The sequence below is a fragment of the Mirounga leonina genome, unplaced genomic scaffold (assembly GCF_011800145.1).
Source record: "Mirounga leonina isolate KUSES-001 unplaced genomic scaffold, KU_Mleo_1.0 Mir_54, whole genome shotgun sequence".
NCBI lineage: Eukaryota > Metazoa > Chordata > Mammalia > Carnivora > Phocidae > Mirounga > Mirounga leonina.
The window spans coordinates 1,856,280-1,868,724 of record NW_023270812.1 but is presented as its reverse complement, the minus strand read 5'-3'; the positions used below and the strand labels follow the sequence as shown (position 1 = coordinate 1,868,724).

At 38.2% G+C, this 12,445-nt stretch overlaps 1 protein-coding gene across 7 annotated transcripts in view; it reads right to left on the bottom strand.

Annotated features, from left to right (window-relative positions):
- Positions 1-12,445, bottom strand: part of LOC118001829 (AT-rich interactive domain-containing protein 1B) — a 439,380-nt gene that overhangs the window by 175,229 nt on the left and 251,706 nt on the right. For 4 of the 7 annotated variants that reach the window (XM_034991980.1, XM_034991981.1, XM_034991985.1 and 1 more), the window contains exon 5: positions 6,169-6,210. The exons of the other annotated variants lie outside the window; for them this stretch is intronic. In XM_034991980.1, the coding sequence (XP_034847871.1) occupies positions 6,169-6,210 (42 nt within the window). The remainder of the gene's footprint in view (positions 1-6,168; positions 6,211-12,445) is intronic. 7 annotated transcript variants of the gene reach the window in all.

Here is a 12,445-nt window from a genome sequence, read left to right as displayed (position 1 = left end):
TTGTATTCTTGCAATAAAGGAAGCTAGAGAAAAGAAAATGCTATTAAGAAATCGTAAGGAAGAGAAATACATTTACAGTGCTGTACTGTGTTTATGGAAAACGATCGCATATTAAGTGGATCTGCACAGTTCAAACCCGTGTTGTTCAAGGGTCAGCTGTAAACTGTGAAGGCACTGAGTGCCACATAAGCTCAGAGCTGAAGAGCTTAGAAGTCTGCAATACTGAGGAGAGACATCACAGAAGAGTAAGAGTATGAACTGAGACTGGAGGGTAGGATGAATATGAAACACAACAAGAGGACAGGAAAGCATTTGAAGGGAAGGCAAGGTATAAGCTTAGGTTCAGAAGGAAGGAAGTTAAGAGCTCGATATAGTTATGAGGCTATGGTGAAGGTTAGTAGACCAGTTGGAACTCTGATGTAATTTTTTTCTAAGATATTTAATCAACCAACATATGTATAAAAAAGGAATACATCAGAGTATACAAACTTAGTATTTATTTTATTGTTTTTTAATTTTTAGAAAGATTTTATTTATTTAATTGACAGAGAGAGGGGGAGACAGCAAGAGAGGGAACACAAGCAGGGGGAGTGGGAGAGGGAGAAGCATGCTTCCCGCCCAGCAGGGAGCCCGATGCAGGGCTCGATCACAGGACCCTGGGATCATGACATGAGCTGAAGGCAGTCGCTTAACCAACTGAACCATCCAGACGCCCCTAGTATTTATTTTAAAATCTGATTTTTAGGGGCGCCTCGGTGGCTCAGTTGGTTAAGTGTCCGACTTGATTTTGGCTCAGGTTATGATCTTAGGGTCAAGAGATTGAGCCCCACGGCGGGGGGGGGGGGGGGGGAGCCCGGCTAAAAATTCTCCCCCTCCTCCTCCCTCTGCCCCACCCCCGCCCCGCCCTCCGGCTTGTGTGTGCCCGCACGTGCTCTCTCTCTCTAAAAAAAATAAAATAAAATAAAATCTGATTTTTAGATATTTTAAGCTTAGACTTTCCTCTAAAATAACAATAAAAATTAGGTGCCTAAAACAAATACTAAAAATTTTTGCCAAAATAGGATAAAAAGGTGAGTAATATTAAAAAGAAATATTAAATATTTTTATTTAAATATTAGGAAAAATTATGAGATTACTAAAATCCTTAATTCTACTCCCACTTTGCCAGTAATAAGCTATGACCATGGGAACAAGGAATCCTTTGGCCTTCAGCTCCCTTATCTCTAACATGGAGGAAGGCTAGACCAGAGAATCTTGAAGACATCCAGCAGGAGTAAAATTTTAGGACAGATGAGTTCCAGGAAAAAACAGAAAAAGGGAAAATGCAGGAAGGAAGAGACAAAATGAAGTGTAGGTCCTACAACAGGGTTTTGGGAAAAAGGCCTTACTGAGTTTTATACACCTCCCTTAGGGTTTGGTTTAAGAGGCGGGGATGGAAGTGACAGGTTGGCCTTCTCCTCCCCAGCAGGGGCTGGTAACCAGCAGCAACAGTAAGAGCTTGAAGGGTGCCCACAAGTGGAGGGCTCTGTCACTTGTGGGCTCCGATGATGACCTATGTTTCATCTTTCCTCTTCTCATTCTTTCATAGAATATATATGCTTACCCTTGATTTTTCTTATCATTCGGTTTAAAATGACCTCCCCACATACATTTTTGGGGTCATAGTTTCTATCAAAAATTATAAAAATGGGCATAAAATGCAGGATTTCGTTTTTTCAAAGAACAAGCCAGCCAAAGTAGCATATCAAAGTATTTTTTGAATGTGTGGAAGTCTAGTGCCCATTTAGAACTGGAAAAAAAAAAAAACTGATGACATATAATATACATTTCTGTTCACCCACCTCTCAAAAGTAAAAGTCTTTAAAAATGATTTTGGTAACCACATTATATTACAGCCAAAACAAGTAAGCACTAAGAATTTACCCCAGAAAAAAATGTGGTACTGAACCAGGGAGATATTTTTAAATCTTTGTTTTGGCTTTATGCATATTCATTCATTCAGCAAGATATTTAAGCAGCAGCCCTGGAGCCGGACTGAGAGGTGCCGCCATGCATACAAGGGAGGAGAATTCAGGATGGAGGCATGGCGGAGGGGGATCCGGCCTGGCTGTGGAGAAGGAAGAGAAGTCTGAGAAACCATGGCCGCACTCACAGGAAGATCAGCAGAGTGCTGTCAGGGAAACCAGGGAAGAGGGCAAAGGCAGGAAGAAGGGGCCAACTGAGGCAGATGGCTGCAAAAGAGGCAAGGAGTGGGACCTTGGCAAGAGGGGCAGAGTGGGGACAGAGGTGCGGGCAGGTGAGATGAGATGGGGTGAGGAGGCAGGGAGCAGTGCAGACCTCACTTGTTCTTAGGACATGCCAGGAAGAAAGAGAACAGGCTTTGGGGCTGATCTTCCTGGTTCCCAACCCACTCCTGTTATTCATTAGCTGTGTCAGTTTCTATTTCCTTCCCCAACACTGAGAACAACAACAGTCCCTAACTCATAAGGAGTGGGTTAACCAAAAATCTTGCTTATGATTCTTGACTTAGCTATCTACAACAAATGAGAAACAAAAGATACTCATGATCATGAAATTTTAAAGTAATTTATTTAGATTTTGTAAGATCTCTTAAGAAATTCATGGAAAAGTTATGATTATCTAGTCTTTCTTTTTAATGACCCAGGAATATTTTACTCACTTCCTCTTTTTTACTTCTCTACTATAAATCTCTTTGTAGAACTCACAAGCAGCAAACTTTTTAGCCTTTTCTATGCTTAATAGCATAATTTTATATATATTTCCTTAGCTGATTTATCATCTCATTATCGCTAACAGCTTCACTTAGTGCATTAATGATATAGAAGGCATGCTTATCTTGTAAAAAGAACTAACTCATGTTGGCTGCCCCTGCGACTCCTGATTTATTATTCTACAGAATTATAAACTTCTTAATATGTTTAAGTCTTGATGAGAACCAAAGTCAAGATCAGCAGTCGGTAGTTTGTAGAACTTCCCTTTCCTAATATATTTGCCCATTTTTTAATTTTGAAGCACCTCTTCTCTTCACTACAATTCTTATTTTTTGTAAAGTACACATGATTTTAAATTAATTAAGCATCTTTCTAAACCTGTAAAGAAACAAACTCCAGAAAATCAAAGTTGCCTTAATTCAGAGGGGAAAATGAGAACCACTGGAAAACAGCCAGAGTACTGTGGTGTAGTCATTAGCATTTCGAAGTCTAAGTCACTTTTAACTGAGAAAGGCCCAATACAATGACGAATCAGGACTTGAGAAATTAAGATTTGAAATGTGTAAGAGCACAGCTATCTCTCATTAGATTAGCTTGAAAAAAAATTCATCTCAAAGCAGCACAAACAGTCATGAGAATTTTGAATGACTGCGAAACTGTTTCCTTGGGTCGCGGTTTCGGCACACTCACAGACAAAAACAGGCTGTTTGTATCTCTGGGGCCCAACGCGTTTAAGTTATTTTCCAGCGAGACCGACGAATTCATGCTTCAGTCTTAAGTAAATATATAGCTTACAGACTTAGGAGAAGGAGAAACATCCAAGGGATGAGTAAGTCAATAGCAGCACCAAAAAAAAAAAAAAAAAAAAGGGCAAAGGAAGAGCAAAGGCACATTAAAGATCAGCAGAGGATCAGAGACATTCGTGGGCAGACACACACTCCAGCATTCTCCTCATTCGCCAAAGTGATGCCATTAATGTATTACCAGTGGGTCAAGTATCTGAGTTCTTTCTCCCAGGGCAAAAAAACAGGAAAAAAGCATCAATTGTGAATAAGTGTTCAGAAACATGACCAATACTGAATTCCCAGACCTTTTAAGAAACAAGATAAAAATGTATTTGCTGGGGCACCTGGGTGGCTCAGTGGGTTAGGCGTCTGCCTTCAGCTCAGGTCATGATCTGGGACTGAGCCCCGCATTGGGCTCCCTGCTCAGCAGGGAGTCTGCTTCTCCCTCTGCTCCTACCAGGCTCGTGCTCTCTCTCTCTATCAAATAATTAAATAAAATCTTTAAAAAAAATGTATTTGCTGACTTGCAGATAATGAAGCAGTAAAAAAAAAAAATTCAAATTTCTCACTTTTAGTTACATATGTAAACACTTGGGTATAGATATAGAAAGGTGGAAAACTCCTAATTCTTTGAAAAAAATCACTGAATTATTGGGAAAAAATTTCAAACTATTGTCTCTCCAAATTGAATTTAAGAGTTCAAAAGCAATCTGCTAGTTTAGCCATAAAACAAATGCAAAGCCTTCTACACAGTGGGGCAGACCATGAGTGCTGCTGGTACAATAATCTTCCTAATACTGGGCCTACTCAGTAAGTATGAAGGCTTATGGAGAGGAGTTCACAAGATCTGACCCTACAGGTTTATTAAATATGCAATGAATATTCTGCATGCATGCTGGGCATTAAATAAAAAATGAAAAACTCAAACGATGACGATATGTTAAATACTGCAAATAATATGGAATGAGATCTATTTATAACTAAGATATTCTTTAGTCATTTTTGACAAATACAGAAATAGAAGAAATATGTTAAGGTAAAACTTGAGTTCGTTTACCAAATATCTAAATATTTATAAAGTCTTATCTTTTTACTTTTAGTTTATATTCATTTATGACATAAACCTTGCTAAGCTTATAACCTCAGAACGGCTTTGATTTTGCTAGTATTACAATGCCATCCACCTATAGTTGCAGCACAACTATTAAACTGTACTAATAAAATGCCAAGCACCTAGAATGGAAAGAAGAGAAAAAGTTGGAAAAAATATAAACACCTAATTTTTAGTTTTAAGCCAAAGATGTAGCACATACAGGGGTCAGGGAAGAGTAACCATCCATACTGTGGGCTCTGAAGTTTCCACCAACTGTTCTCCTCAACTTCTGACTTCCAAAGTAATTGATGGCACCTACACTGTACTTCTATACCTCTACATGGAAATGAAGTCAGACTCCCTAATAAGTGCCTCTTACCAATTTCCTTACATGGTTTAAGAATTACTAGCAAATATGTCCAAAAGGCAAGTCATTCCAATAAAACACAACAGGTCCGGAAGACGGTAATTCTAAGGTATCTGGGATTGCTCCCACTGCGTGCTCCTTCTCCATGTGACAGACCATCTCTTCCTCTGGCTCCTTCTCAGCTCCCCTGCCTTCTTCATCCTGCATACCCCAATGATCACCAGGTCCCCGAAGACTCACTTCCTAAGGATTTCTTTCCTCTTCCACTGTACTAGCCCAGGTCCGCACTGCCTCCCACCTGATCCATTCAACTGCCCTTCATTGGTCTCTGGCAAATCCATCCTCCACAAAGTGACCAAAATCATCTAAATTGTAAATCTAACCACTACTTGGCCTAAAATCTTTTAGCAGCTTCGCATTTTCTATAGATAAAATTCAAATCTTTAACCTCCTCAACCTCCAATCTTGCCACACAGGCAGAATTTAACTAGTTTTGTTCCCTCTGAATTTTTTTCACGGTTGTCCTCTGACCTGAAAATAGTTCTCGTTTCTCTTGTCCTCCTCGCTTGCCTAAATATAATCCATCTCTCAAGGGATCAAGCTCCTGGAATGCCTTCCCACTCTGCCCCGCCCACTCCCTCAATCCTCCGCACATTTCTAGCAGGGAGACAACCAACCACATTACGGGACAACTGATCTCTTTATAGGCCTACCAACTGATTGTGAGCAACTTAAGGGCGGGAACTGGGATTTAATTTAGTTGTGACTGGAACGTGGGGGCTCAATAAATATTTGAAGCAGGGATAAGGAATAAATGGATTAATGAAAGTGGAGTGGCAAACCAAAACAGCGCTCTGGTAACATTCAGGGTGGTATTGCAGTGCCCTCCCCCGACTGGGAGCCATTGCGTAAATCCTGTTCCACAGCTAATCCAAACTTAAACATCGGTTACTACTAAATGAAACTCTTGGTTTCCTGTGCTATTTCTTATATTCCTGACAACAAATAAAGAAGGTAAAGAAAATACTACCATAGTCTAATCTTAATCACAATAGAGGGGAAATCTTAAACCCTGGAAGACTTCTAGAACCTCTGCATTTGATAATAAAAACAAGTCCTATCTGTTGAGGCTTCCAATCCACTTAGGGGAGCTGATGAAACCTACCCAATAAGCTACATCAGACTACACACCTTGAGTCCAAAGGCGGTATCCTCCGAGGTCAAGACTTCAACCTGAAATCATAAGGAAAAAATAATTTAGGCACTCTCAAAAACGTTCTTTGAGTCTAGCCACAGACACAGGCATGGCCTGGAACTACGAGTTTGGAGAAAACTGGTATTCAATTTACGTCAGACATCAAGAAAGAAGAGATCTGGGATTCTCTTCAAGAGTTGATTGGGGATAAACACAGGTCACTGCCCTGGATTCCAGATTTAAAACAGGGCGAGCCCCTATCAAATGCATGTATTTGCCATCATGTCGAAGTGGTGGTGTAAGTTCCTCAAAATGATCTAGAAGTCAGAAGAATCAATCCTTCTCAGTTAAATCACAAGATGTTGCATACTTTTTGATCTTTTACTGACAGACAGTGAGGGGAAAGTATGCTTCGTAAAGCAATTTCATCATGCTTATGAAGCTGCTAGTAATTTCTTGTCCTGCTCCCATCAGAGTGGGTAGTCCTGAGTCTCTGGAATGTTGCAGAGCAAGAGTGCCTGAAAGCAATACTCAGGAAAAGACAGGCAGAGTCTAAGCAACAAGTTGTGAAATGATGGCAAAACTTCAAAATTGCCTGTCACTCTTGTGCATGAGAAGACAGAGCTCATTAACATGAATTTAAAAAGCTGCATGGAACAAGACGTGTATTGATAATTACTGTTTTTTAAACATAATTATTCAGTCTGGTGTGTAAAGCTTTTAACTTTGACTACTACAAAGTACCAATATATGATGGAAAAGAGCAAGGAAAGAAGGCACAGAATATGAATATTTTTAAGTGTCTGCAGAAGACGGGGGTAGAGCAGTAATATCAGACTTGCTGGCTACACTGTGAGTTTTCAGCCTTTTAAAACTAGGCCTTTGTGGTAGGTGTTTAAGTAGAAGGCACACAGGCCTGTCCAATGTATCTTGCTATAAAACAAAATTGGATTCTTCCCTTGAGGGAAGGAAATACAGAAAGGAAGATCATTTCAGTAAGATTGTCATCCAGTACAAAAGTAAAGGGGTCAAAAAAGAAATGAGGAAGGAATTGTATTCTCCAACTGCTTGGCTGACAGTGAGGCTCCCCCACCACCTGGTACCTGACAGAGACTGGGGCATAAAGCAAGAGAAACACATGATTAGGTACTGGGAGGATGACCAGCCTCATTTTGACGAAAACCATATGTTGCTGATACCAAATGTGAAATGTTGGATCAACTGTAGTGCAAAATCATTATAAGACTCACTGACAGCATGTCTGTTTACACTTTGATTTCCAAAGCTAATTGTTAGATTTAGAAGCAAGATCTTATTATAGACTTTGTTGGGGGGGGGGGTGCGCAGCAACAGTTATTGGCAATTTACATATGTTTGAATTTCCTAAATCCTGTCTTTCACAACACTAGATTACTAATCTCAAATATTTTTACATCAAAACCTCTAATCAACACTGAAGACTTTAGTTAAAGGCAAAGGACAAACAATAAATTCGCTGAATCTTAACTACTGTAAACACTACATGACATTTACTCTTAAATTATATAAATAGATCATATCTGTATATACTAATGTTAGGTACATTCACCCTTTTGATGTGATATTTTAATACGCATACAACTATTTTTAAAATATATTAGAAGTTTAAATCTGCAAAAACCATCCCCAAGTGAGTTCTGCGTTTAACATATTATAAAAAGTCAAAGTAGCAAGAAAATTCAATAGCATATAGAAATCTATTTAAAGATTTGGCTTCGATATATTTGAAAACTTGAGATAATAACAAAACCAAAGCTTTCAAGTGGAATTTAGGAACTGTCCGGGCAGCTCTGTCAGTAGACAGAGACAAAACAGGCCTTGGAGACTGGAGGAAGGCAGTGGATTTCAAAAGGTCAGCCTCATCCTCCATCCCACATTCTATCTCCAGGAAGGCTGAAGAGGTTTGCAATTCCTAAGTACTAACCAATTTCATCAGACTACCTTAAAAAGTGTATTTTGTTTTATTGAAAAGCACTATGGTTTACACATATATGCACTCTAGTTCTACTGAACTGTATTTTATATTTTCCGTTTCTGAAAGATTTTGTATTTCAATACCAACACAAAAACAGCTGATTTTTAAAAACACGAAATCAACTTCAATTTACTAAAAAACAAAGAGCAATGTCATACAAAGGTTTTCATGTTGGATCTAAGAGCATTTTTACCTAAGTTGGAAGGAATCCCCCTCTAGTGGGAGTAAGGGAGTATTTCAACCTTCACATAAAATTTTCAGGTAGCAGTCATTAACCTTAAGAATCAGCAGAGATCAGCTGAGCTTTTTTCCTTTCGTCATCAATTTAAATCTTTTAAAAAAGAAAGTCAGTATTTTATATTTCATAAGCCTAAAACACCTGTAATTCTTTTATAAATATATATATTGTAGATTTGTGTTTATTGGATGGGATTTTAGCTACTAACCAACCATTATCATCAAATTTAATTTGGCTATAAAATAGTCACAATTTGAAGTTAAAACAGAAATGTACAACTGGAAAAAATTAGTACATCTCAGTGGAAAGACTTAATAATACACTGGGAAGACAGAATGTTGACGGTTTACATTGACCTGACTCATTAACAAAGACTTTCTGGATATTTACCACATACAAGGCATTGTGCTTAACGCTACTGTAAGAGATAAAAAGTGCCTAATTTTACTCAGGAAAAAAAAACCCTGAATGAAATGTATTTAAACGTTCATTTAAAAAATAAATTCATATTCGAAAATGACCAGATGAGATTATTCACGGTGTCATTTTTCTTTTTAAACTTCAGTTTGGGGAGATTTAAAACTGGCCATATTATAAAAACCACCCGGAAAAAATGGTCACAGGTTTTATGCAATGTAAACTTAGGACACGATACCCAATGTTCTCTCCACACAGAGGCTGTAACAAATGCAAAGACAGAGCACCCTGATGAAAAGCACCACCTGCATCACAGGGAGAGAACCTGTCAGGGGTCCTGAGCTGCAAGGTGTGAAGGGGTGTGAGCAGGCTAGCAACGCAGGGGCTTCCTAAGACCCTTTCCATTCGATCCTGTTATTTCAAATGATGCTACCATCAACACTTCATAACACCAGTGCCTAAAAGGATTCCGTCTGTAGAGGACTTTGAAAATCACTCAGGAAGTTCAGCAGCAGCCAGACCACTGACAGTCCTCATACTCTGCTTGGCACAAAACCTTCCAGTGGCTTCTGTCTCTCCCATGTAGCCTACTAAGCCCGACCTCTACCAAATCAAAGCAAACCACTTTAATCTCCAATCATTCCATCAAGAAAATCAGGAAAATGTGAATTCACGAATTTGGAAGTGAAATTGGTTGGACTTTTCTTTCTTGAATCACTTCTGAAGTCCTTTCTACTTTCACCTATAAAGCACAGAATACTAATATCCAGCAGTGCTTCCATTAAAATAAAACTATGCCAAAAGTATGTCCTATTTTAATGAAAAACATTTTTTCCTAGTCAGGATCACACCGTCACAAAAAAGTAAAGTGACAGTGATGATATAGAATCATATATGAAGAATCTTATTCATAATTAAAGGAATGCAAATCCAGACTCTTAACATTATCCTATTTTCTCACTACAGATTACTAAGATTAAAAATGTTGATAATTATAATATTGGTAAGGGTATGGGAGATCACTACATAGCCTTGCACTCATTATGAGAACATATGTTAGAATAATGTGCAATTTAGCAGTATCCATCAAAATGTATATGCACATGATTAAGTGTTAAGCTAATAATTCTACTGATATCCAAGTGCAAAAAATATTTACTAAATTGTTTACCAGAGTTGTTTGTAACAGTAAAAAGCTGAAAATATCCTCCAACCAAATGACTGTCAAAAAGGGAGTGTTTAAGGCGCCTGGGTGGCTCAGTTGCTTAAGCGACTGCCTTCGGCTCAGGTCATGATCCTGGAGTCCCGGGATCGAGTCCCACATCGGGCTCCCTGCTCAGCAGGGAATCTGCTTCTCCCCCTGACCCTCCCCACTCTCATGCTCTATCTCATTCTCTCTCTCAAATAAATAAATAAAATCTTTAAAAAAAAAAAAAAGGGAGTGTTTAATAAATTATCATACAGCCAAGCAATAGAATACTATATTACTGTTAAAAAGGAGGTAAATCTATGTATGCACATAAGACTTCTATGATATTACATTAAGTGGGAAAAATCAGAACAGTGTGCACAGGAAGCTAACATCTGTATTTCTTTAAAAAGTGGGGGTGGGTTATATGCTTGATATACTTGGACCATTTCTGGAAAGATATGTAAGAGACACATCGGTGATTACCTGAAGGCAGAGATCTCTGAAGGCAGAGAACTTAATATTCATTGTATTTTGTCTTACAATGTTTAGAATTTTTTTCACCATGTGCATGTGTTTCTTGTTCATTAAAAGTAGTTAACAAAATAAGCCAATAACATAAAAAATGTCTAATGTAAAAAATAATCACAGAAATGTAAGTAAATGTCATAATCGATTTCTAGAGAAATCTATCTTTATGATCTAGTTGGTGATCAACTGTTTATAAATTATAAAGTATGTGTACTATGCCATTACTTGAAAAATAATGACAAATTAGAAAAAAATGTACAAAAATAGGGGATGTTTAAAAAAAGTATGGTATTTCCTATAGACCATTCCATATTCATAAAAAACTCACTGTTCAAGAAGTCTTCTGTATCATAAGAAAACGCTTATAAACTTGTTAGATTTTAAAAGTAGGACTAAAAACAGGAGTTTGGCATTACAAATATTTCTATCTATCCATTTGCTTCCTGCATGCCTTCTAGCTTATGTGCCATGCGCAAAAATGTCTTCCCCACTCCAGGAGTTTTTACATATTCATTCATGTTTCCTTTTAATATGTTTGACTTCCATGTTTCACATTTAAATACTTGACCCATCTATACCTTACTTTGAAATAACAAGGGAAGAGGTGAGTCAGCTTTAATTTCTCATTTGGGTAACTATGGGGCAGAATGACCCACTACCTTTTCTTCCGTGATCAGAGAAGCCACATCTTTATCATAATTAAACATTAAAATGATACACATTTGGCCTCCAATTCCAGGTAGGGATGGGAATTGAGCGGAGGAGACTGATAACAGTCCACAAGAACCTGATAGAATTTGCAGTCACGGTATCTGTCCACAAGTAAATCACTGAGAATTTCAGATGCTCTTGAAAAAAATAATGTTTGCCTAGATTGGTGTTTGAGGCATGAAAACACTGTCCTACTTACAAAGATTGCCGTGTCTGCTTTGGTTGGGCCAGAAAGAGCCATATACCATTAAGGAGAAGCAGATATTAATAAATTGCTCTCTAAAACCATGTCCCCGGATTTATGACAATTTAAACTGTAGGACAAGCCCCTCCCTCACCCTCCCCTCCTCTCTCCCTCACAGTCCCAACCACACAGCAGCTCACACGGGGTTGCAAAGTTTTATTTTAACCAGCAAGGAAGTTGTTTTGTCTTTTTATTATTACTGCTTGTTATTATTACTATTATTTTTCATAATTTTCTTACGTTTTGTAATCCATTGAAAAAATGAACACTTAAAAAAAACCATGCAAAACCCTGCCAGCATTCTTCTCTTATTAATTCTCCTCATTCTCCTTATTAGCATGAACAGGCCACATGACAACTCAAGGACACAGCTTGCTGAAACCGCTCAGTGTTTGGTTAGCTGGTAAAAGAACACACACTGATGCCTTCTACTGCTAAATGTTGCTGAGTAGAACCACCACTCTCTGAATGTATTTAAAATTAACTAAAAGCCTGTCTCTAGTTAGGGAACCAGTAAATATTAATAGCAATGCTAAATTTCATCTCTGCAACCAAAGACCATTTCTATTATACTAAATACAGTGTAATATGATTTCAAGACAAACAGTGGAGATGTTATAATTATGCTTTTGACTACAAGTGTTATGCTCACGTAATCTTCTATATACTAGGATGTTAGCTATGTCTTCATATCCCAGGCTATTAAACTTAAAACAAAAGTTGTCACCATTAGGATCACACTTCTCTTTCTAACTCAGTTCTCTGAGCGAGGAATCCTTCACATGAGATTCACAAAGCAATCACAAACTCATGATGGCTCAGAGAAAAAAGGCCTTGAGTGTGAAATAAGAGTGTGTAAAAATAGCCAACACTATGCAATGTGAGTTTACAACCTCTTCCACCAGAAGGTGGAATCTATTTCTCTACCC